The 27,059-nt window shown below is 42.3% G+C and overlaps 1 protein-coding gene across 1 annotated transcript in view; it reads left to right on the top strand.

Moving 5' to 3' along the window:
• rhbdl3 (rhomboid, veinlet-like 3) overlaps nt 1–24,726 on the top strand; it is a gene marked incomplete at both ends in the record, with an annotated part of 41,728 nt that extends 17,002 nt beyond the window's left edge. Inside the window, 7 exons of the mRNA XM_079731079.1 lie at nt 9,899–10,057; nt 13,706–13,930; nt 15,036–15,184; nt 18,636–18,748; nt 22,070–22,170; nt 23,376–23,436; nt 24,455–24,726. Of these exons, the coding sequence (XP_079587205.1) occupies nt 9,899–10,057; nt 13,706–13,930; nt 15,036–15,184; nt 18,636–18,748; nt 22,070–22,170; nt 23,376–23,436; nt 24,455–24,726 (1,080 nt within the window). The remainder of the gene's footprint in view (nt 1–9,898; nt 10,058–13,705; nt 13,931–15,035; nt 15,185–18,635; nt 18,749–22,069; nt 22,171–23,375; nt 23,437–24,454) is intronic.
• Between the last annotated feature and the right edge of the window lie 2,333 nt (nt 24,727–27,059).

Raw genomic sequence — 27,059 nt, 5'->3', positions numbered from 1 at the left:
TTCGTTGCAGAAATATTCAACCAAAGAGAAACTGATAACATTTGGGGAACCTTGCAAAACAAAGCTTTCAGAAAGGGAATATAAATAAGTGTATATATTTTCTACATGGACCAGTCTACACTGGGATGAATTGAAACCTTTAGAGATTTTTTTTACTGTTTAATACTGCCCACGTTTTATTTCCTTTTTGTTAGATTTCATTTTATTTCAAAGCTGTTATTCAGAGACTTCGCGTTTTCTCGTCATAGTAGTAATTCTTGAAGTGGAACTCAAGGCAGCTTGACAGGTTGGATCAGAGGGTTGAATAGATGGTTTTTTCCAGGATGTAATACAACAAGGTACAGACTTGTTGTATAATCAATAGTTTAGGTTGTTCAGGAGCATTGAATAATCAATAGTTTAGGTTGTTGAGGAGCAGTCTCCAGATGTGCTCCTTGGCTGTCGATCCCTCTTCTCACCGAACCAAAGGTTTGGGGCGAGTATTATACAAAAGGAAAAAACACATAAGAACAGAGGCATTCTCTCCCTTGATAAGTTATATAGCCCTGGCTATTACCCAAACGGCCTGGGACGGGGTATTTGGTTTGTCCTCGTAGGGACATAAACAAATGGAGGATTGTTGGAAATATCACCTGGTATCAGTTGGAGAGGCACTGGCCTGTCCCCACACTCAGAAATGTGAACACATAGAGACACTAGAATACACCAAAATTCTACACTGTTAATAGCCAATTACGAGCTTACATAACACTGCTTCCATCAGCATGATTGGTCTAAAGAAATATGAACAGAAAGAAAAAGAAGAAACCCATATTTGAGATTGTCTGCCACCAGCCTTTGTGATCTAAAGTCTGATTTGTGAGACTTGTGTCCTTACACCACTACATCACTGCTGCACTCCTCATCCTTAATACCACCCTCACAATAATCTGATTGGATATGTCTTCATCTATACATTAAGTTAAAGTTAAAGCTAAGCTTAAATACTTAATTGGTTATATCGCATTAGATATGTCTATGATAAGGTATTGGAAAAAAAATTGTTTGGGATTTGTTATACATTTTTGTTTCTAACCTATTCGGTTAGAAACCTTAACGTTCTGCCAATGGTTTGTTGTGGTTCAGGTTAGTGTAAGGGTCTTATCTATTGCGCATTCAAGCAGCACTCAAAGCTAGATGCGTGCACTTACAAAGATTTGTTACCTCTGTTACAATGGACTTTCAGCCCGGTACCGGAAAATATACCTTTAGTCTTGAGTCAGAGCCTTCTATGTAAGAGCTGGTACAACCTGAGCTGCTGTCAGACATCTCAGTGGAAGAGAGACAGAGATTAGACAGAGAGAACCAAGCAGCAATTAGATTTCAGCTTTGACGTTCTCTTTGAACTGACTGAACCGACCTATGGTCATTGGTCCATTTCTCCTGGGCTTTCTTTGTATTCTCCTTTAACAGAAACCCAACCTGACAAGGAGGAGTCACACACCACACAGCCTTCTCTTGCTGTTGTGATTGTGTGTGTATGTGTGATTGTGTGTGTGCGTGTGTGTGTGTGTGTGTGTGTGTGTGTGTGTGTGTGTGTGTGTGTGTGTGTGTGTGTGTGTGTGTGTGTGTATGTGGGGGTGTTGGCCAGCATTGAATGCGGTGCGCTTGGTCTTTCCTGTGTAATGGCGTGATTAGCAGAAAGCCCTAACGAGCTGCTGTCTCCCTAACGATGTAGGTTTTAATTAGACCTGCTTATTAAGGGAGGCAATGTTCCGGCTTTGTGTACAGAAAGAACCGCTTTTGTGTGTTTGTGAGTGTGTGTGTGTGTGTGTGTGTGTGTGTGTGTGTGTGTGTGTGTGTCTGTGTCTGTGTCTGTGCTTGTGTGTGGGTTCCCTTGTGTGTATGTAGGGGGGCTGAAACATATTGTTGATCAAAGCCAACAGAGAGAGAAACAATCCACTTCAATCATAAAGCTAATTCATTGATTAGCCTACTTAACCCGAAGAGGACAGAGAAAAGTCCATTATGTTCAAGAAACTGGCAGGTATAAATGATAATGCAGTGTCTATAGGTCTTTGTATGTGTGTGTGTTTATTTAAAAATGCCAGGAGGGTACTGTTATGGGCCCCAATGGCTTCCCCCATAGTGCTACGGCCCTAAGGAACATGCTTGCTGTGGTAATGTGCCGCTGTTGACTGACTGGATTTCCTTCAACAGTGACATAGATGCTTCCCCTGCAGTCCTTCTCTGACTGAACCGCTATATATACATCTGTCTCTCCTCCCCAATTTTCATCTCACCTCTGTCACCTCAACACTTTCTAATTTCAGACGGATTCAAAGGGAACTCGTTATGTCGCAAAATGAAGCGACAGCATCCCATAAGGAAAGACTGACATCACTATTGTTAGCACAAGTACAAACTCCTCTGTTCCAATCATCAGAAGGGGAGAACACTTGAAGTCTCTTTCAAGTTTTTTCAAGTGCTTTGTGTTGGATGAAGGTACAAGCTGGCATAGCACAAAATGTGAAATTAAATTAACTTTGAGGTCCTCTCTGAAGGTGTATTGGGTATTGTAGATTTCTTTAGCACCTTTTATCTTTGTTTCCCATAATTATAATTGTGTTTTTATATTAGTGTGATGGTACATGTATGCTGGCTATTTCTTTATCACTGGGACACTGGGAATGATTTTGAGTTGGAGGATAAATCACAAAATGAATGCTAGGTTATTCTGGCCTCTGAGTCAGCAGGGAACACATAGATGCTGTTTTGATGACACCCCAGATTATAGCAAGGGATGTAATTGTCACAGCAGTGTAATTGTCTGGCAGGGATGCCAGACAATTACACTGCTGGCTGTCCTGTTTGAGGGGCCACACTGATTATTTAGAGCATGATAAGCATAATACAGAAAATAATGGTATATAATAGAGAAAAGTAGACACATCATTTGTACTATTTCATTAGTGACTTGTGACGCATAGATCACATGTGATCACAGGTGAACCTCTGTTCAGAACTATGACGCATAAAGTTGTGCACAAGCTAGTTTCTCAAGGTGGGAGGCGCGTCTCCCTTGAGAGGAGCCTGGGTACTGCAGGCGGGGAGGACGGGATGCTTTTATGTGGGAGGGGGGAAAGCTCAATTGCACACTGTATAACAACAAAAGCAGAGGCACCCGACAATTAGAAATGTGTTGGATGAGCACAAGAGCTGTAAAAATAAATGACCGCCGAAGCTGGCGTGAACGATTTAGGAGGTGACCGTGGCCCTCGTGCCCGGCGGAGAGCCGACCAAAAAGGTTTGAGAACCACTGAAGTTCACATTTCACGCATGCACGCACGCACACACACACACACACACACACACACACACACACACACACACACACACACACACACACACACACACACACACACACACACACACACACACACGAGCAAAGAAGGCCAACATAGGCAACAAATTAAATGTGTGATTATGATATGATTCACTCAGCCAAGTTAAGTGCCTGGTTCCACCTAAGTGCCTGGACACCGACCCCAACTGTTCTAGGGTCACAGATCACTGGCAGCCCTGTGGTTGAACTACACCTGACATCCGTCTTCAAGTTCATCACATTTTCAACACAACAATAGACAACCGGCAAAAGGTCCTTGCCTTGCCTCTGATCTGGAGAGTAGATTGGACCAAACAAAAGGGGAGATCAAAGGACATTAGTAATGATAGCTTTGCTGTTGCAATTTTCTTCTCTGAGAAAGAGAACATCTGAAAGGAGACTAATGCTCAACATTCTCTCACTGAATAGGACTTGATTTCAGATTGTAGCTCTTAGACCTCTTTAAGGATGTTAGTCTGGCTCTAACTCATAGCAGTGGCTATGGCTGCTATACTCCCATAACGGGAGTTTAGCACAGAAGTATTGCTATGTCTCCCCCAGGCTTTCAATATGCAGCTTTATTAAAATGAGGCAACAGAGCTGCTATCTCTTTTAGCCACCCCCACCCCATTCTCCTCCACCTCCTCCTCCTCCTCCTCCTCCTCCTCCTCCTCCTCCTCCTCCTCCTCATAGTTCAGCCAGGCTTAAGAGATGCCCTCATAATGTAGCCTTTATTATGTGGCATTAGGTCAGTTGCAGGATTAACACTGTTTGTGTGAGTGTGCGTGTGTGTGTGTGTGTGTGTGTGTGTGTGTGTGTGTGTGTGTGTGTGTGTGTGTGTGTGTGTGTGTGTGTGTGTGTGTGTGTGAAGCCTTTGTTTTAACATCTTTAATCACAATGACATGGTTCAGGGGATTACGGCAGATTGAGATGACTGGATCACAGACCCCTTTTCTTTTATAAAAACAGCACTTGTCACTATTACAACCAAGTAGCTTAATGTTTGACTCTGTGTGTAACTTCCTTTATGACCCTGGAGAGGTAACAACACCGCACTAACCTGTTAGATACCAGCATACTGCGTCATACTGTGTACTGCAACTTTATCCCGTCCCCTCAGAGAAACTGGGCTTTAAGCTTACATTTGGGGACCCTTGCATGAAATCACTTTTCGGGGGGCCCATTGGGGAGAGGGAAGTGGGGGTGTCTGACTTTGCACACTGCCCTTTCAAACCACCCAGGCTGAGCACTATGGGGAGTGTGCAGTCAACTATAACAGCCATTTCTGGGGAATGGTTAAAAAAGAACATTTCAAACTTTAATATAGTTACCTAGAACTGTACAGTAGGATTTTCCTTTTAAATGTGAGTATAGTGCTGCATAATTCATTGGATGAAAGATTTTTTCATAAAGATTTGGAATGGAAATGAACACTGATCGATAAGTAAAAAACGATTGGATGTTTTTCCTGAAGGAGCTTTTGTGTGTGCATGTACATGTGTTTGTGCTAGCATGCATGTGTGTGTGTGTGTTTGTGTGTTTGTGTGTGTGTTTGTGTGTGTCCTTGTGCATGTTTGTGTGTGTGTGTGTGTCTGTGTGTGTGTGTGTGTGTGTGTGTGTGTGTGTGTTGAAAGTGGGCCTTCTAGAATTGATGGAATTTAGAAGAAGACGAAGGGATTCCTGAGAGAGGGGGAGAGTGAGTTTCAATGGGCAGCCATGGGGGGGGGGGGGGGGGGGGGGGGCTTAATGTAGGCTCTCGGGGTGCTGTGTGTTTGTGTGAGTGTGTTGGCAAGGAGGGGGTGCTAGGGGGGGACCGGGTCTGAGTTGAACCGTAATCCTCCAGTGTCTGGGTGAATGACTGTTACCAGCCTCACACAGGGACAGAGCCACCGAGAGATCCACACATTATCACATTTTACACACAAACACAAACACACACACACACTGGGGACACAGTACTTGCCTGACATCACTTCGACATGAGAAAATGCCCTCGCCAGAAACTAGCTGATGTGCTGCAAGATAAGGTTATTCTGTTCTGTTCTGTTTATTGTCTAACTGTGTATCTATCTAACTGGTTATCTAACTGTGTCTCTAACTGGTAATCTAGCTGTGCATCTAACTGGTTATCTAGCTGTGTATCTAACTGTGTCTCTTACGGTGTATTTAGCTATGTATCTAACTGTCTCTCTAACTGGTTATCTAACTGTGTGTCTAACTGGTTATCTAGCTGTATATCTAACTGTGTATCTAACTGTGTATCTAACACTAAATCTAACTGTGATTCTTACTTTGTATCTAACTGGGATGGCGCTTGGGTGATGCTGAGGTGTAGTGAAGTGCACCTTATATGATAAGTGAGAAGATCATGAAGTGATGCTATTGTTGGCAGAGAGGTTCCAGTATAAACACTTTTGAACAAAGTCACTGGTCGTTTGGTAGTCTTTAGTTGTTGAATTTCATTAAGCTGCATAGTTTACTTTTGATGCATGATAACGAATTTGTGTTTCAAAATTACATTTAAACTGTACTGGATAACCTTTAGTGCCTTGGCACTGTGAGCCAATGCGATACATATTAAATAACCTCACCATGAATATATCATTAGAAATTGAATGAATAGTGAGAGGGAAGACTGGCTCTTGCTTAAGGATGCTTACATGTAAACGCTGAGGATCGATCCCAGATCCTTTTTGTTTGGGCGGTCTGGGGTCTGGGGTCTCATGTTCTGTCAGGGATGAGCTGCTGTCTCAAGTACCTCACCCAGATTGGGATGATCATGGCTCTGAATGTTGTGTAGAATGTAAGTACAGGAGCATAGCTCACGGTTGTTTTGCCAGTAGGAGTGCATATATCTGGGTGGGGAGGGATGCAGGGGATTAGTGATTAGTATGTGGATAACCGCTCAGATGTTATGGGTGGTAGGCAGATGCCGGGATTACTGTATATTTTGACATCCAGAGATTTAGGTTTTCAAATAAGGTTTCTTCGAGGCCATCAAATTGAACCGTAGATCAAGCTTCTTAGGTAATTCCCCATTTATATCTGGACTTTAATATATTTTTTGTGGATTCATTATTATATAAGTATTTTATTTTTTATGTATTTATTAATTTCACAGTATGCCTTGCTATTATTGGATGATATCATACACATAGTGGATACTGTGGACCTGACATTTGGCATTGTGGACCAAAAATACGACATGGATTGGTTGAGATACAATACTCTCATTCAGCCACAGTGCAGTTGCATAAATCAGGTGTCCTATGATGTAGACTTGACGTAAGGTATTGCAGTTTCAACAATTATTATAAGAACAAATGTAGAAAAGTCGCCAAATGTCAAGTTGGTTTTTATGACTACTGTATCAGATTCTCGTCAAAGTAATGTCGGCCCTACTATAAATCATTCCAGTACTTTGTGAACTCTCTACTGTCACTGACCTGATCGCTATCAGTTTATCTCTCTGGGAAAGTTATTTCTCAGTGGAGGGAGGAAAGTATTGCTGCCTGGTGGTTAGCGAACACTGCAGAAGATAACTGGGGCCACATGTCCTTCTGCTCCTTTAGCACAAAGCACTCTCTGCATCCCTGCCTGGACTCATACCGGCCAACAACCACCATATGGCTCACAAACACACACATGCACACGCATATAAACATGCTCACACAGACATAGACACGCACGCTCACGCACACGTGTTCCTAGTTCAGATGACCGAGAGTTGGCTGCAAGGCTTATTTTGTAACTGTTCATATCATTGTTCTTGGATGCAACATATGTATACACACACACACACACACACACACACACATATACACACACAGACACACACACAGACACACACACACACTTACAAACACACATATGCAAGCCAATCACATATCCTCAAATATGCACAGAGAAAAAAAGCAGTCAGCGTGCGAGCGCCTGTCCGCCTCAGTGTTCCAAGTCTTCCTTCCCAGAAAAGCAGTCTCTGCAACTAGAAGGAGAGGTGATGGTCTGGATATCCTACAGCTCCCAAAGATTAATTATTACAGCTTAGTGAAAATATAAGTATACATAGATAGAGATATATATATATATATAGAGAGAGAGAGAGAGAGAGAGAGAGAGAGAGAGAGAAATCAGTTTATAGCTCTTTCACTCTAAAGGGTTAGGCAAGCCTGTCATGTTTTCACCGTTTATATATCTGGAAATATTGACCTTTTTTATACTGAGTCAGATCTTCTCTATGTCCTTGAATGTGTCCTCTCATTGTGAAATCATGGTTGGCTTATGCTATTGTAAGATGGTTAGCATCTTGCCATGTATTGCAAGCAGACCATATGTGAATACATTCTTCACATGGGTGCTTCAAGTTATCCTAGTGAGATCATCGAGATATTCTAGTTTGTATTTCGCAATGATTATCATTCTGGTTTGGCTGTGCTGCATGCACCATTGCACGCAAGTTCAGCTTTTGTTCAACACAGGTGAAGGTAGGCCTGTTCAAAGCATATTGTACACCGGTTTACTGCGCTCAATTATGGTCAAGCTACAAAAAATCGAGCATGCAGTGGCTGAAAATTGCGTACAATGATGCTATGCGCATCCTTTTAAAAATACCCAGAGGGGGCAGTGCCAGCCAAATGTTTGTCACTGCAGGAGTGAGCACATTCCATGCACTTTTAAGAAATCTTATGTTTAAATGTATGAACCGATTGGAGGAATAGTATCATTGTGGTACTTGTAAATCCCACTCTGAGCTGTGCTCGCTATACCTCCAGCCTGAGGGTTCGCTGGCTGAAATGTTTGTATATGAACTGATTTTTTATATTTTTGTATTGTATTTGTCTTGTGTTATTTATGGACCTGAGTCTGAAATAAAGTTTTGATATCATAACGTATCATATCATACTTTCCAACCACGGCCTTATGTTGTTAAAACCTCAAGTCAATCAGAGTGATGCTCTTGCTGTCTTCGCTTTTGACAAATCTGTTCTCTGACAAAAATCTAATCTCCTCACGAAAAAGCTTTCCGTGCAAATTTCTGTTGATCTGTTAATATCACTATTCAGTCTATTTCTGAATAGGGCTGTTTTGACCTTCTCTCTTTAATTTTTGACACATTTCTAATTCAGAAGACAGCAGGCCTTTTTTGTCTTGAACTGAAACCCCCTCCCCCGAGCATTGATTAGTCCTAGCGCTTTATTTTGGAAAAAGCTTTCAACGGGCTGGAGGCCAGGTCCATCTGGAGAGAGAAACTGAATGTCAACCAGTGAGATCCGGACGGTGTCATGAGGCTAGGTTCCAGTGGTGATACAATCCTGATCCATGTCTTAAGGCCTCTGTTAATGCCACACTCGTTGAGCTAGGGAGGACCACAACCTACAGGACATCAAGGTTATGGCTTTTGTCAGAAAACAAAAACACTCCTTGCTTGTGGCTTGTGGTCATTTTATAAGTGATAACCCAATCATTTCACTTAAATGATTCAATTTAAATGATGTATGGAGAAAGGATCATCTGTTTCATCTAATACTGCTCTAACTATGAAAACAACCTAGGCAGGTTATTGTGTTCAGTTACATGTGCATTCGCTTTATATCAAATTAAATAGTCTATTCTGTTCTTTATTCATTTGTTTTGTAATATGTGAAAAAGTGTATAAATATTAACTTAACCTGTTGAGAACAGGTTGAGCTGAGAAACCCCAAGGCGCTTATCGTAAAACCTCCGCTGTAGGCTTCACAGTTTAGCTTTTTACTTTCAATATTTTTGTTTCTTAATATAATTAAATAAAAAAGGAAAGAACAGAATAATAATTAGAGTTGTGAGGTAAACGCACAAACACATAACACACACTGAGCAAAGTGACTTTGACTCATTAGTGACAGTGATGGAAAGGTTTTGATCGAGAGAGGACCGGTATTCTAAAGTATTGGTCCCCTGTTTTTGATGGCATATCTTCCAAGAGTTGTGTGATAATAGGGTAGAGGAATATCCTTTGCTTGTCTTGAATATGAATGGACCACAGAGTTCCTTAAAAATAAGATTTAAAACTCTACTTTTATTCTATTCTATATTAAAGTGAAGGACAACAGAAGTCTGTCATTTACTTATAATGATTTTATTAAGGGTTATCAATGTGTGCATTGAGCATCATCAGGGACGGTGCAGCTGATGGAAGCTATGGCCTTTTGCACTGTGAGCAAATACTAACTACACACAATGAGGTTTTTGTGAGGTGATTCAGACCACAACGGAACAATTCAGTAGCGTTGTCCAGTCAACTCAGTCTTACAAGACTGACTTTATTAGCTGACTAGCTAGCCTTCAAGATATTAAGTAGGTCTTTTAGTGGATTCATCCCTATGTGATATAGTTTGTTTATTTTACGCGTTTAGAGCCGGTTGTCCATCACTTTAATAATGTAACTATAATGCAACTGAGATAGCGATGCATGGACACATTATTCACATAATCACATTATTCACATTATTGTGTGTGTGTGTGTGTGTGTGTGTGTGTGTGTGTGTCTCTCTGCAGTATGACCCGGAGAGCTCTGGTTTCATCAGCACCGAGCGGTTCCGGGACCTTCTGGCAACTCACGGGTCAGAGCTGGACCCCCACAAACTGGAGGTCCTGCTGGCGCTCGCTGATAACAACGCAGACGGAAAGATCTGCTACCAGGACTTTGTCAACCTGGTGAGAGTCAGCTAGCACACTCACACACAGACACACGCAGGCATGCATGCACACAAAGGCACACACACACACACACACACACACACACAAACACACACACACACACACACACACACAAAGGCACACCTACTGAACAATATGTTATGAGTCCAACTATTAAGACTCCAGATGTTGTCAATGTTAAGTTTTGTCATTTAACCACAGTGTCCTACGTATCTTCTTAGTGGGGTACTGGTGGAGGTGGGGTACAGGTGGGGTAAAGGTGGAGGTAGGATAGTCAATGAAATAGTACATTTTCTAATTCTCTTAAGAGGTTAATAGCAAAGCAGTGAGCGCTCACTATTCCCATCGAAGAGTCATATTCCTGTACCACCTGTTCTTCATGTTCTCGTGGCTTACAGCCCTCTTCCTTTTAGAGATGGCTACACCATTCTTCCTCACTGCTCAGGATGGACTGTTTTGAGTTGTGTTGAATGGAGAGTCATTCACTGGGTCCATCCAGTCTCTGTTCAGTCTATGGTTGTACTATCTTGATAATCTTCTTATTTGTTTTCTTCCTCCTCCTTTGTGGTCTTTCTTATCCAGCTCGCTCTCTTAATGTTCTCTTGGTGTTCCTGCTTTAGGATCTTTCTGGTCGTGCCCCTGCTCCCTGTTTGGCGGTCTGTTGGCTGCCAACTGGGGCCGTTGAACTGGTTCTGCAGACCTTTGGGAGTGGGACATCTTGTGTGGTGAATAGTGACAGAGTGGAGGTTGTCTCTCTGCAATTCAGAACTTGTGTGTGGTCTGCGGATTAGTGGGAGTTCCTCACTGTTGCTCTGTTCCTCTCATTTTCGCTCTCTCCTTTTGTCTCCTACACACTTTTTTCCAGTCTCTCACTGATTTGGCAGATGCTTTCATACAAAGCCTCTCCCCTCTTCTTACCCGCAAGTCTCCGCCTTCTATCAATCTAATATCTCCTTTATTGTAATTATGTCGTAACTGCCCACCTACCCGGGTCAGGGTGATACAGTTGTGTCTGTGTATATTTAGTGAATATTTGTCTTCTTGAACATTTGTGGCTATACCTATATATGCAGTTCTTTTCTCAGCCTTTGTTAGCTATTATTATTGTTGTTTGTCCATTCTCCTTTCAATAGAGGTGAGACGGAGAGAGGGGAGAGCTAGTGAGAGGCGGATTCTATACCAAAGTATCTGCGTTGGTCTGCCTCCCTTTCTCCTGCTCCTGTGTTTCCTCCCAGCTTATTGTGTCTCTAACATTTCTTGTTTCTATCTGTAACGCTCTTCTTTTCACCTTTCACCGCCACGTTTCTTCACTAGCTCTCCCCGCTGCTTTCCTTCCCTTCGTTAATGTTTCTTCTTTACTGAAGTCGCCTTTCCCTTCCTCTTTTATCCTCATCTCCTCCCCTCTCCTCCCCTCTTCTCCCCTCTTCTCTTCTCCTCTCCTATCCTCTGCTTTTCTTCTCTCCTCTCTCCTCCACCTCTCCTCTCCTCTCTGACATTATTACCAGTACCCGAATAGATACAAGATCAGTTATTCTTTGGTTTGGTTTCCTAAAAGAGGGAGGAAATAGCAATGGCCTCAAGACTGTCAAAGGAAGTAGAGTTATATGTAGAGGAATGTGTGTGTATGTGTGTGTGTGTGTGTGTGTGTGTGTATGTGTGTGTGTGTCTTTTTTTGTGTGTGAACATCTATGTTTACAATATCACTAGTGAGGTTGGATTTTCTGTGTTTGCTGTGGGGTCTGAAAGTTGTCGTGGTAACGCTGACTAACTTTCCCACACTTCTGTGCATGTGACATCAAGGCTAAAATAATTGGCTTCTGCTGAGCTTTATCTCTTGTGTAGAGAAACTAAAAGTCTCATTAAACTTCAATATGGGTGCATTTAACCTGGTGTTTCCTGCTGCTTCATGGTGCTTTCTGTTTGCCCTTCCTAGGTACTTTTAGAATCTATCCCTGTTCCCATCTTTTTTCTCATTTGCCTACACTTTCAATGTTATTTGTAATTCAAACCTGGCCACAAGTTGAGCTTCAATTAGTGTTGCAAATTATTTGTTGTTGTTGAAAAGGCAATGGCATCTTGAGAAAATAGGATCGATGTGAAGTGAAATGCGAACATGCATGCAAACATCTAAGTGACAACATATGTCACATACATATGTCTCAGATAGAGGGGGACCGACTTATATATATCAATGATGCATTTCTCAATGTATCGGCCACCGGTTCTGACTTTCCTTACCCTGAGTATCAACCTGCTGTAGTTAAAAATAGCTGCTTATTAAATCAAGGCAAATTAATTCTTGTGATTAAATGTCAAATTATACAGACTTTGAGTGCTCAAACTGTACTTAAGAGGGTTCCTATTTACCAATTGAAAACCCAAATCCTGTCTGTGTATGTGTGTGTGTGTGTGTATGTGTGAAAGAGAGAGAGAGAGCGAGAGCGAGAGTAAGAATGAGGTTGGTGATTAACATTTTAGAGAGGAGCAGAACTAGCCCTTTTCAAATACTATTATCAATCATTTAAATTTGACACCTTATTCTTTGACATTCTTTTCTTTCGTTTTTTGAAGAACATGAGGATTATTTTTACTCATCGCAGTGTGATTAACTATATTCATTTTAGAAGCAGGAGGGCACAATAGTTTCACAGCAGCTGCTGAAAGTGTTGGAGAATAATATAATGGCTTGGTGGTTGCTAGGTGACGACGTTGGTATTCTGGTCTGCAGTGGATATGCAAGCATGGTGTCTGTCACTGTGTTTGACCTGGACAGACTGTGTGTGTGTGTGTGGTGTGTGTGTGTGTGTGCGTGTGTGTGCGCTTGCGAGCGTTCGTGCGTGTGTGCGTGTGTGTGTGTATGGGGTTGGGTATGTGGGTGTGTGTTCAAGCATGCTTGCACGCATGTCTCGTTATGAGTTGTGTAAAAATGGAGTGCGTACATTTGTGTGTCTGTATTTTTGTGTTCGTGTGTATGTATGTGTATGTATTTGCGTGTGTGTTTGTTCACGTGTTTGTGCATGTGTGGCATGTCCGCAGCTCATGCAGGGGAATCCAGGCAGCCGGGCAGAGGTATTGATATTTCCAGCAATGTGGAGCAAAACAAGTCGTCCTTGAAATCATTTCCCTTTGGAAAGGGGAGTGTTCTCAGAGAGCTGAAACATGGCCGTGGTGTGGTCTACAATGTATATAAATAGCTTTGAACGGTTGAATACTTGATTCTGATTGGTCAATAATGTACAAAGGGTGTGCATTATTTTTCAATAGTGGGACACGGTGTTTTAGTAGTTCACAAAATCTATGTGCGACAAATCCAACAATTGACGGTCAGTTACAACATCGACCAGATGTTTCTTTGACAACGCAAAAAACGATATGCTGAAAGAGCCACAGAAGAATATTAAAATTAAGTCATATAACCCCTCCAAAAACCAATACCTAATATAACTAATATCTTATCCCTGTTGGTAACCGAGATATAAGCAGAATACACAGGCTTTCCCGTTATTGGAAAATAACATCTTACACCAGAGAGGAAGCCCACTGTGCTCGCATCCCCACCCCGTCAAACGTTACTCTAGTAATCCTTGGGATATGACGTACAAAACATCTAAAACCTTGGTCTCTCTCGTCCCTGTCTTCCTCCAGATGAGTAACAAGCGCTCCAACAGCTTCCGCAGAGCCATCCTCCAGGGGGGCCGGCAGCTGAAGGGCAGTGCCCTACGGGAGGAGGTGGGCCTGGGCCTGTCCCAGAGGCTGGTCCGCCACGTGGCCTACGAGACGCTTCCCCGCGAGGTGGACCGCAAGTGGTACTTTGACAGCTACACCTACTGCCCCCCGCCCTGGCTCATCCTCTTCATCACTGTGGCTGAGGTAAGGGGGGGAGGGGGGCCGTGTGTAGTAATGTGGGATGGACAAACATTGCCACCCCCACGGTTTTACCCTGGTAAACTGTTTTAACCGTTGGGTTAGTATTTGGAATTTAAATTAGCGCTATTATTTTAAAGAACAATGTGTAAGATGTACATTGTCCTACTGATAATTATATTTACTTCCTGTATCGCTTGTTGAAATGTGTTTTGTGTTTTGTGCTTTGTTGAGGTGAAATGATAAATAACCTTAATGAAAGCCGATAATGACACCTGCAGTGGAGTTTATGTTCATTCGGATCAATCCAGAATTACTCAGTGCTCACAGTGAGGTATTAAGGAAGGAAGTGCAATCGAAAACTCTGTGGACTCAAAAACACACCGCTAGAAGCCTGACACAGGCTCCTGTGCCTTTAATGTCTAAACGAATGGGCAGTGTAAACATACATCCCACCAGCTCACGTATCTACTCCACATGGGTAATAAAGCCTCTAGGCATGTCAGAGGCTAAAGAAAGTGGGAGGCTTTCCAGAGAGCTTGGGGACATAATCGAGGACGTATCGCGCCCAGGAGTTCTGTGAGTCCCCACCCTTGTGGCTCGGAAGCACAGCCTCTCCAGTGTTACTGTGACTGATATAATGACATCCTGCTCATATAGAGACATGTCAGCCTACTGCTGCTAGCAGGATGTCCAATGACATAGAAGGCCTGGAGGTGATTGGTGGGTGCATGTTGACTCCCTGAAAACAATCCTTATATATAGCCGACACACCCAGCACATGGAAGCAGACACTGCAGAGCGTGTTATTACATTATTTTGTATTATTATCAATTATTATTTATGATTATTTATTAATATTATTTATTATTTATTTATTTATTTTATTTATTTATTGTATTATTATGTGTTTTATTTGTATGATTATTATTATCATTAAAGCGTATTATTATTTGTATAATTTAATTGGATTAATTTTATTGATGTATTTATGATTATTATTATTATCATTCTTATTATAACACTAGAGTGAATTATTGCAGTCATTAGTTGACCTTGTCCCTTGTTGCCTGACCATGATTCTACCTGCGGCGTTTTGCTTGGGCTCCAGGTGGTGGTCTTCATGTACTACGGCTTCCAGCTGGACCGCTGGGTCCTGCAGGTGTCCAGCCCGTCCTACCTGAAGGGCCCCCTTCCCTACCACCCTCAGCTCCGCTCCCAGGCATGGAGATACCTCAGCTACGCCTTCATGCACACTGGGTGAGGACGCTTATGAGTTCATTCAATAAATGCGGTCATTATGGAGCGGACGGAGTGGGCTTTCTGCTTCAGGGACGGCTGTGTGAACCCTTTGTGGATGGGAGTTGACTACTGTAACTGTTACTGGACCCTGTACTCCTGCTACTGCTGAGTGCGAGGTCCAGCGGTAAGCACACCATTAACGATGAGGAGAATGGTTGGTACAAAAAGACAAATACACACCTGTAGTACTTTTATTTGTATTGTTCCCATAAGCTTGTGCCCATCTGTGAAAATTAGGAAATGGAGAATGATGGATAAATTGAGATCCTCCCCACACTTTTGTTCTGGCACCGTCCAATACACTAGTGTCCGCAATATGGCCACATAATGACCATCCTGTTAAAACTCACACCTAAGGTAGGCCTGAGGTATTTCCTCACACACAGAAACACACGCACACACAGACACACAAAGCAACACATTCACAGGTGGGAATATAAAGTGTGTCTTGAGGTATTGATTGGTTTATTGATCTTGAGACTGTATGAGATGCCATCGAAACATACATCATTGTTTATTGTAGTTACATTATATTTATATTACATTATATATTTTTACCAGTCAGAGAAGCATGTGGGCTCTCAGGGGAAGACGTGTGAACTGTTGACCTGATGGAAATGGTTTGGTTGGTTTCAGACTTGGTGCTTGTTGCAAAGGATGAAAAATTAATTATACGGCACAGTACTGTTATCAACGTCACAAACCTATGTGAAGCCCAAAGAACAGGCCGTGTCGGGACACACGCCAAATAATGTTTTACTTTAGAAATAATGGCATAATAATGGACAGTCATTATACCTTTGTGTCGTGTGCTTTCGCTCCATTTAAATTGTTTGATTCTAGTTCTTGTTTGTGTCACGTTACAAATATGTTGCACAACTCGCATTCAGTATGCTCTGGGTATTATAGATAAAAGGTCTGGGGGAGGCTATCAGGGGGGCTAATGTTAACCACAACACAGTGTTTAACCTAACATCACTGATGCCAGGTGTTTTATCGGCCCTCCATGACTGATAGCCCGAGCATATGTTTAAATATGCCCCCCATCAGCCCTGCCTGTCATTGGAGACAGAATGTGCTTCATCACCCGGTCTGATATGATATCCATCTGCTGATTCAGAGCGGTATGGTGAGAGATATGCTATGCTACTGTTACTGCTAACGCTCGCTATCTCAAAGAGCAGGCTGAAACACACTTTATACACAATGTTGCAATCCTGGGTTGCCACATCATCTACTCCATACGTCATAATTTGATTACAAATTGTGATTATTATATACATACAGACATAGTTAAGTATTACTTAATTCTTACTGATCGAAGCACCCTGTATATGACAATACATGCATCTTTAGAAAGTCTAGGAATATATTGTATTTAATTTGATTATTTATACATGTTAATAATATGAGTATGAATATGAATATTTTTTCTACCATTTTCTGATATATTTGTATAATTTACATTTTGTATCTCCTATAATCTAGTCAAATGCCTGTTTTATTTTATACCCTGCAGCACGGCCGCCTGCAATAAATATAAACTAATCTTTTACGATGTGAGTTGAGCAATGTTGACAATAAGTTTATAAATAGGCACAAACACGGGCACAGAGGATTACCTTGACTGTTATTGCAGACTTCAGAGAGTGAGAGAGAGAGAGAGAGAGATAGAGAGAGAGAGAGAGAGAGAGAGAGAGAGAGAGAGAGAGAGAGAGATTAACTGAAAAGCAGTCAACACTATGTTTTTGTATGATAGGCTTAAGTAGTTGCAGCACTAGTAAAAATAGGATTTTGCAGAAGCTGCATTAGTAAAATAAACAATAAAATGTGTTTCAATGCGTAAAGCTTGTGTTTGTACAGGGTAATAATGTAAAAGGATACTTTAAAAACACTTTTAAATAAACAAAAGGGGGAAAGGCAATGATTGTTGAAATGTACAATTTGTGTTTATTGAATGAAAATGAAGTACCAAAATCTTTGTTCACAAAACTAATGCTATCATAATGTCTTTGTAGTTCGAACTTATATAATAAAAGGAAGTTCCCATGTTTGAACCCGCTGAAACTTTTTCAGCCTTTAGCTGTATATTCTGCATGCATGGAGTGCATGTTAGCATGCATAGCAGTTACAATTACATAGAAACAGTAATCCACAAAGCTGATCTCTGCAGTCATTTTGACCTATATCCATGACTCATCAGCTCAGTCGTCTGTGGTTGGGTGGCTCTTGTGTGTTTCAGCTTGATCTTTTCTGTGTAATCAATATCTCACACAAGGTCTGTCTCCATTATTTCACCGTGAAGCAAACTGGACTGTTGTCTTTACAGTAGTGTTTGTGGGTGGTTTGTCACTTTGACAAAAAAATGTGTTTGATTTGTCTGTGCTTGCTGTTAGAGGACGCTAGTTTCGTATCAGAAGTTGAGTGTGTGTGTGTGTGTGTGTGTGTGTGTCCGAGTGTGCATTTGTGCGCATGTGTGTCTGTGCATGTGTGTCTGCGCATGTCCGTGTGTGTGTTTATGTGTGTGTTGGTTTTACTGTGTGTGTGTGTGTGTGTGTGTGTGTGTGTGTGTGTGTCTGTGTGTGTGTGCGCGTGTGTCTGCATTGTTTGAGATCCTTGTTTGTTGTTTGTCATTCATTTTCCCATGTGGAGTTGTACTGTTTGGTAGCCTCTTTTGGAGATGGCAGTTTGGGAAAAAACAAGGAGAGGAAAAGAGGACTGAGAAAAACAACAGCTCAGGACAGAAAAAGGAAGGAAGAACAGAAAAGGTCCCAACAGTGCACATGAATTCAAAGAAATTGTTTTTGTTTACTTCAACAATTGAGACACAAGTTAGAAGAGTGAGAAAAAGCTAAAGAGAGAGAGAGAGCGAGAGAGAGAGAGAGAGAGAGAGAGAGAGAGAGAGAGAGAGGGAAATCAGAGAGAAACAGAGATAGGCTGAAGGGCAGAGTGAGGGGTAGAGATATAGGAGGGAGGGATAGAGAATCTGAGAAGCCAGAACAGCAGCAGGATTATGCTACAATTGTCTTTTTAAATTCTGCCTTGGCACTAAAATCCTCATGCATGAAGGGCACTGCATATGCGTGTGTGCGTGTGTGTGTGTGTGTGTGTGTGTGTGTGTGTGTGTGGTTGTGTTTTTTGGGTTGCAGTTTTGGGTGTTTATGTATTTGAGTGAATCTGGTTGTTTTTAGTGTGCACTATGATGGTGATATCGATATGATATGTACTGTCATGTGTGTTCTCAACTATGTATACACCTACAAAAATGTTTTGGAAATCGTGCAATTTATTTTTGAATTCTATTATTTTAGTTTTTAAATGGTGTAACTTTACATGTATGTGTGTGTGTGTGTGTGTGTGTGTGTGTGTGTGTGTGTGTGTGTGTGGTGCTTGTGTGCGTGTGTCTAAGGATCGAGCACCTGAGTCTGAACATGGCCATGCAGCTGCTAGTGGGGGTTCCTCTGGAGATGGTCCACGGAGCACTGAGGATCACACTCATCTACGTCTGTGGAGTACTGGCTGGTGAGTTCACACACATACACACACATTCACACACAAACTCAATCGCATGCACATGCAAACACACACAAACACACGCATGCATGAATGCACAAACACATGCACACACACACACACACACACACACACACACACACACACACAAATGCATGCATACACACACAAACACACACAATGTGTGTGCGAGCAGGAATGTTTGTGTGCGGGGGAACTTTCGAGGAGTAGAGGTGAAATAAAGATAATGATTGGCCATAAAAACGTGTAAAAGTGAAATCCAATGTGTTTTTATTCATAAAAACAGAAAGGAGCACTTTGAAAGTTTCCATGTTGGAACTAAAGAGATAAAACTGCAGTGAGAGAGAGCCAAGGGAGAAAGGGATGAGAGAGAGAGAACTAGAAGAAAGAGATCAGTGAAAATCAACCCACAAGCCCAGCTCTGATTATATAATAAGTGTTTGTTGTGCAGGGACATCAGCGCAAATCAATATAATGGCTATTCTCAAGGCTGAAATGCTAATGATTGCACTGTGGTTTTACTGTATACTGCAGTCCACAACAGACAGCTACTCTCCTGCATCATTAAACTCAAATGTAGTTAAAACTGTGCTGAATCCTACTGTTTTCAGTGGCAGCTAAAGGGATGTATTTGGGCGTTTTTTTAGATAACACATGTGTCCCTCTCTAAACAACGGAAATATCTTTTGGAAAGAAATGATTGTCGTCAGTAAAGAAAACAATATTCTGCCTATTGGTGACTTGGCTTGAAAGGACATAATTGGAGTTGGAGTATGGGATGGCATTTTAGATGAGATGGTTTAGAGAAAAGGGGATTGGATGAGAGGGTGAAGCTGTTTCGGTTAGAGACAGGATGAATGAATGAGAGAGTCTATGAAGGAGCATAGTGCATTGTGGGTATTGGTTAATGGACAGAGAACATGTCGGGACTAATGATGTGGACTGGCCTGTGGGCGTGAATGTTCATGCATGAATGGTGTATGGGCTGCCGTTAGTGTAAAATAACCTTTGCTTTTGCCTCCTCTCAGTGTCTGTCTGGTTTGGTTGGTATTTCCTGGTGCACTTTAGTGTGTCTGTGTTTATATACGTGTCTGAATTGGTTTGTATGTCGATGCTTCGGTTTGCTTGCGCACCTATGCATGTGCTAAGCAGAAACACACACACACGCACACAGACAGATACACACACACACACACACATACACATGCATGCATTTTCGTGTGGTGTTTTAATGAGATATCGACCCAGAGGGGAGATGGGAGCAGTTTTTTGTAGGCTGTGATGGTTGTTTTGTCTGACAAGGCTTTTTTTTATTACCCTAACATAAGGGGGAGAGAAAGAGAGAGAGAGAGAGAGAGAGAGAGAGAGAGAGAGGGAAATGTATAAAAAGGAGAACAATTTGATTTCCATAGAGCAGCTCAGCATGAGGCTGTGGGGCTAGAGTTCAAAGGTCAAGCCAGGACCCAGCCGACCTGGGGAAAGTTCTCTTTGGCCCAATGCAGAGCAAAAGGGGTTTCTGTGAATGAGAGAATGCACAGTCAAAGTCGTAGATTTGACATGTTTCGGCATCAGGACAATATTCAATGCGGCGAACACACCAACAGACTCATTCAAGGACCCCAACTACACAAACACTTCACCCACACTTCACGTGTGTGTGTGTGTGTGTGTGTGTGTGTGTGTGTGTGTGTGTGTGTGTGTGTGTGTGTTTGTTCCTGGTGCTGAGATGATTCAAATTAACCAAGTTAATTAAAAGGATACATCTCCACCTCGATGCACTCACCAGGCACAGGGGACGCCTCCAGGAGCACCTCTTCTGTTTTATGATGGGGATTTAAACCACAGTGATAACTAGCACCCTAAGTACACTGCTCATACGCTGCTCATAGACACACAGACCCCAAAATGTGCCAGAAGGCTCCAAAGCTACCGTGGGGGCGGATGAGCTTTCCTATTTGATCTATTGCTCATTGGGTTGCCTTATGCTTGCCTGTGTTCAGTGTGTTACTATTGTTACGTTTCCAGAAGCAGTAGTTAGTGAGATGATCATGGCCCCAGCTGTTGCCTGACAAATCAATTAAATTCTCTTTCTTGGTTTAAAAGTGACAGTTTGTAAGAGTGCTGTTGTGTGTTGTTTTCTTCTTCTTCACAGAAGAAGAAAACAGCTGTCTTAATGTGGCATCTGTGCCTTTTACGTTTCCAAATGAACATGTACAGTACAGCTGCAAAAACAATCAAGTATTTTGTAATAAAGCTCAATCAGCCTTATGCAAAACATTGGAAGTGGGAGAGGAGTTTCCTGTTCACTACTCGGCACCAGATTTTAGAACTGATAGTGTGAGGCTTTAAGGAAATCCTTCAGCATGTGGTGATGGTGTTGTTACCATTATTATGATATAGTTACTGTGGTGATGGTGTTGTTACCATTATAATGATATAGTTACTGTGGTGATGGTGTTGTTACCATGGTAAATGTTTTGTTACTTTGATGACTGTTTTTTTACTGTGGTGATGGTGATTTTACCAATGGGATGATGTTTTTATTGTGTTTATGGTGTTATTACGATGATAATGGTTTTGTTAACATGTTGATGGTTTTGTTCACACACTTGTGTGTCTCTTAACATAAATAATGTACATGGCTCACCAATACCCAGCTGCAGAAGGACGGAGGATGGGTGTGTGTGTGGGTGGAGAGGATTTTGAGGATGGACGGTCTGTGTCATTGAGTGAGAGTTACAGAGACACCGAGAGAGAGACAAACAAATAAAGGGCTGCTCTTTCATGGCTTTCACTGAGGACTCTCTCTCTCTGAATTGGCTCATATTCATTTTCTTGTGGACTAATAAAAGTCCTTTGTGCCGGCATTGAATTGTTGCTGTTGTGTTGAAGACAATATTTCCTTGTTTGGAGCAGCAACATTTCATGAATACATGTATTTCACATGAGAACACAGTGTCTGCCGTAACGATAGGAGCAAGACTCCATTCAGAATGAACTCCCTTCTCACGCTACGGCACAGAAGTATTTAGATAGCTTGCGGCAAAGAGGTTTTTGTGCCAGACAAAAAAAAGACATTTCATTGCATACAGTATATGGACATTACAATGAGACTAACAGTAGGTCTGCCATATGTGCCACCAAGTATCCAACTAAAAGTTGAAAAGATTTTTCCCCTAAATTCTGTCTTGTACGATTTTGGAAGAATACAACCTTTGTGCGTGATGATCGCATGGTTTTGTGTCCATCGCACCGCAAACATGTTGAGTGAATGTGACCTCTGACCCATGTTCTTCCCACTGGTTCCAGGCTCACTGGCGGTGTCGGTCACAGACATGACAGCCCCGGTGGTCGGTTCCTCCGGAGGTGTGTATGCGCTGGTCTCGGCCCACCTGGCCAACGTTGTCATGGTAAGTACATGTTCCTTGTTCTGATCTGCGATTTTTGTATATTTGATTGCCTTGAGTGTTTGTGTGTAAATATGTGTGTGTGTGTGTGTGTGTGTGTGTGTGTGTGTGTGTGTGTGTATAGCTGTGTGGTTGCCCATGCACCTATGTATGTGCGTGCCTGTGTGTGTGTCTGTTTGTGTGTGTGTGCATGGGTGCCTGTCTGTGTGTGTCTGTGTGTCCGTGCGTGTATTCGTGCCTGTCTGTGTGTGTGTGTGTGTGTGTTTGTGTGTGTGTGGGGATAGATCTCTATCTCATCACTCAGCTGTGCTGTCAGGTGACTGCAGACCATCTGATCCGATGAAAGCACTTCTTTTTATAAGCTGAGCGGGATGCTGGGTTGTCTACACATTCCACACGTTCCAAAGTGACCCAATTGTCTTCTGCTTGTAAACTTCTACACTTGTTATTTTCTATTTGTTTGCCTTTGTGCACCTTGTGCATGGGTATTGCATGTGTATGTTGGGGTCTGTGTTTGTGTGTGTGTGTATGTCTGTGTCTGTGTGCGCTGATTTGTGTGCGTGTGCACACATGTGCGTGCTTGTCTGTGCGTGTGTGTCTGCAAACTGGAAACCTGGAAACGAATTGCATGTATATAATTTACCTTTCACACTCTCTTTCCTATTTCATACACACCCATTTAATAAATGACCTGGCTGCTGTGATTGGTAAATGAAATGAGTGCAGCCCACACCCAACCTCGTCAGGGAGGTGTCAGACATAAACACACGGCGGACCTCTTTATGTTGTTATAGGTTCTTCCCTGTCGTTAAGTGAGCGGTGAGCTCGAGATGGATCGGTTTTCCTATTCGACTCTCAGACATAATGTGATTATATTGTTCCACTAGAGTCGGTTCAGCAGGCATCCCATAATGTCGAAGAAGATTTTTCAAAGTCGACGTGACGTGACGTGTGTTTGTGTGTGTGTGTGTGTGTGTGTGTGTGTGTGTGTGTGTGTGTGTGTGTGTGTGTGTGTGTGTGTGTGTGTGTGTGTGTGCTTGCGTCTGTGAAAATATGAAAATCTAGATGATGTAGCTGGCGGTTAAAACATTGTCTTTCTAGTTTGTTTAACCCTTCACAAACGTGCCTCATTTTAGTCACTGCACTTTTCATTTGTCTCTCTTACCCTATCCTGTTGTCTCTCTCTCCTTTTCGCTCTCCCTATGCAGAATTGGTCGGGCATGAAGTGCCAGTTCAAGTTGTTTCGGATGGCCATGGCCTTGGTTTGCAGTAAGTCTGCTAAGAGATTTTCTTTCTAATTGCAAAATATCACAACATAGAACTTGTCCAAAATGGCCCACACTTTCTGCCCTCAGCGGTTAATGGTTCCTCAGAAACTCTTTTGTTGAACGGTAACGTTCATTATTTTTTTACTGTAAGGTCTATATGATCTTGACTTAATAACCGCTGTTAATTAAAACCTTGTTTAGGATCATTTGACAAAGGGCTGGAGTGTGCTTGAATCCTCAATTGAGGAGCTGTTCTCCTCTTGACCTACATTGTGAGGAGGAAAGCTGGCTCTGATCCAGTGATTGGTGAGCTGCATGCAAACAGGGTGTCAGGAATAGCAAGAGCAGGGCCTTTAACACAAAACTGTTGCTGTTCATTATCACAGTGAACACCCCCCCTCCTACACACACGCCCACACACAAATTGAGATGTGCAGACTAGGTGTGGAAGGGCTATCAGTAGAGGAGGAGTGAGAGGGAAAGATGTGTTCTTCTATAATTGATATGGCCAGTACAGAGGTAACTTGGGATAACATAAAATGTCCACTTCCATCTCAGCTGCACAGTAAAGGTACTCCGAAAATGAATTGAAAGGATAATACCACATTAATATAACAAAATAAACACAAAACTAAGACTCAACCATATTATATTAGTGTGATGTGATGTTATCCTTTCAATTTATTTTCGGAGTACCTTTTTTTCACTTAACTCCATACTCCTGCTGGTAAATCAATCAGCAAGACCGCACCCACACGATACCAATAAACAATCATCCTGCAAACCCTCACAATGAGACAAATGATAGGGATTACTTGGCACAAGCAAACCACAAGCATGCATACGCCCATACTCTTTTTTTTGTGGTAGTAAGACCAGTTCTGCATAAAAGACCATGAAAACAACATTGTGCATCTTCATTCAATACAAGTCAAACAACTAATATTATTAAATCATATTATAACTGCACTAAGGGCCACATGCTCATTGTCCCTATGCCCTCCTCTCTCCCTCAACAGTGAGCGTCGAGTTTGGCCGGGCGGTCTGGCTGCGGTTCTACCCTCAGGCCTTCCCCCCCTGCCCCAACCCCAGCTTCGTGGCCCACCTCGGGGGCGTGGCGGTGGGGCTGACCATGGGGGTGGTGATCCTCCAGAACTACGAGCAGAGGCTCCAGGAGCAGTCCCTGTTCTGGATCTTCTTCTGCGTGTACACCCTCTTCGTGCTCTGCGCCGTCTTCTGGAACGTCTTCGCCTACTCCCTGCTGGACGTGCGACTGCCACCGCACCCGTGAGGAGCCCCTGGTGCTTCGCTGCTGCCCCTCCGGCAGGAGATGCTGGGGTGGGAGGGCCTTGCTGGTGCTGTCCCCAGGGCTCTGCTCTGGGCACCCTTTTACACCTGAGCCTGAAGCTTAAGCTCACTGGGGGTTCATCAAGCCACCCTTCTTCTCATCCATCTTCATTCCACAAGCCCTTGGTTCCTTCCTTTATCCGTCGTCATACTGTCCTTCTCCCCTCATCTCTATAAATATGTCCACGGCATTTGGTGGATGCTTTTATCCAAAGTGTCTTACAGCACCCGGTGTGCATACATTTCGAGCATGGGTGACCCCAGTGGGAATAGAACGCCGTAACCCTGCGTGTAAATGCTCTACCAGTTGAGCTAGACAGGACCATCTGACTGCTGTTTATGTCATGTTTTGTTAGCCAATGGGGAGACTAGGGTAAATGGTGTTGGGCCAATGGCAGCCAATACCACAAACTAAACAAGCACAGTGAATCACACATGGTTCAGCCCTCCTGTTCCACTCAACGGTGCCTACTCATCCAAAAGTCAGCTATAATCCATCTGTACAACCAGCTTTAACGTAGGCTTACAGCCGGTATGGCCTGTTCTGTAAGCTGCCTTCAAACCAAACACTTTCTTCTGTAACAGTACCTTCATTCTATGTTGCATGTAGTGACATGGAAATGACCACCGTAAAAGGAAATCGATTTCATTGGACCATTTCATGCTTCACTACAGATTTGAAGCGAGCAAAACATTGAGAACGTCGAGATTGGTAAACCTGTTTTGCTGTACAAGGGGGAAAAAAGAGAAAACAGAGGGTTTGAAAATGTAAACCTCTATCAGTACTGTTATGATTATATGTGTGAGTGGAGATTTAAAGTACTAGTCAGTGTTGTCAGCTGTGTGTTGTGCTTCCTCAAGAGATAAGTCTCCAGCTTTCAGCAGTATTTTAGCCTCTGTGCTTGTTTAACGTCTTACTGTGTTGAGTCAGGTCTTTGGACCATTATGTACAACACTAATGAAATTAAAGTGCCATTCAAACTCTTAGTGGTAAAAAAGAAATGTTGCCAAAGTGTCTGCCACAAGCACTGGTACACAAAAGACTAGAGGGCACTCACTGAGTGCTGCTTCACTTGTTAGCAAAGCTTAGCCTCTTTGGTTACTTGTTAGTTAAAATAACTGAAAAAGTACAGCTAATGCAACTAAAGTTTCAGACAGTAATGACAAACAGTTGACATTTGGTTGATGGCCAAGTATGCCAAAAAGGTCAAATTAATTAGATTTAGCTATCTCTCTGAAAAGACTTATGGGAAAAACGAATTATGATTTTGGCTTAACATCTTTCCCAATTGGGAAAATTGGTTTTATTTTCATAAATGCTAAAGAGGATAGCACTCATAAGACACAGTGTTCCATTTCAGTTTGAAAAGTCAACAGAGGGAAATTATCACCAAGTAGCAATATGTCCTATAGTATAATAAAAACGCAATCAACTACTGAATGAACAAGTGACGAAGTTCCATTTACAATGTATTACACTCCAATTTAATTAAGATGGATGCGAATCCGGAGCTCTACACAGACTCATTTTGAACAGATTAAGTTCTTGCACAGAAATGAATATAAACTATTGATTAACTGATGAGTATTTTAAAATACAATTGTTATTTTTAACTAGTTGATATTGATGTTCTTGGAAGGTGTTTGCATTGTGATATTGTAGGTATATAATGTGTGTAAACTATATTTAAAACAAAACTAATTTGGTTAAAACTGATCTGGGATTGTATATAATAAGGGCTATGACATATAACTGGGTGAATTGTTGACAATATTTTAGCATTGTGCATATTTTGTAGATTTGATATGTAAATACTGGAGTACATTAAACAATTTTATTTAATTACCATCCTGTGCCAGTTTCTTATTTAAATTCCAATTTCTTTGTGCAGCTGTGTGAGTGAACTATTGTCTGTCTGCAATAGGATTTACTTGTGGTATGGCCTCATTATTTGTCCACAATAACGCCACCCCAGCCTGACTTTTTCTATAATTTTCAGCTGATATGGCTTTTGGGAAGTTGGAAAACTAAAGTGTTTGTGCAGGATTCTGGACAAAATGGGAACAAGGGACAAACAGTGGATTGCCTTTGGCATGTCTTCTAGGCAACCTTTCTGTGTGTGTGTGTGTGTGTGTGTGTGTGTGTGTGTGTGTGTGTGTGTGTGTGTGGGGGTGTGAGTGTGTGTGTGTGTGTGTGTGTGTGTGTGTGTGTGTGTGTGTGTGTGTGTGTGTGTGTGTGTGTGTGTGTGTGTGTGTGTGTGTGTGTGTGCGTGTGTG

This window comes from Pollachius pollachius (genome assembly GCF_949987615.1).
Source record: "Pollachius pollachius genome assembly, chromosome: 2".
NCBI classification, from domain to species: Eukaryota; Metazoa; Chordata; class Actinopteri; order Gadiformes; family Gadidae; genus Pollachius; species Pollachius pollachius.
Note: the sequence above shows the minus strand (reverse complement) of the source record. Positions and strands in the feature narration are given on the sequence as shown.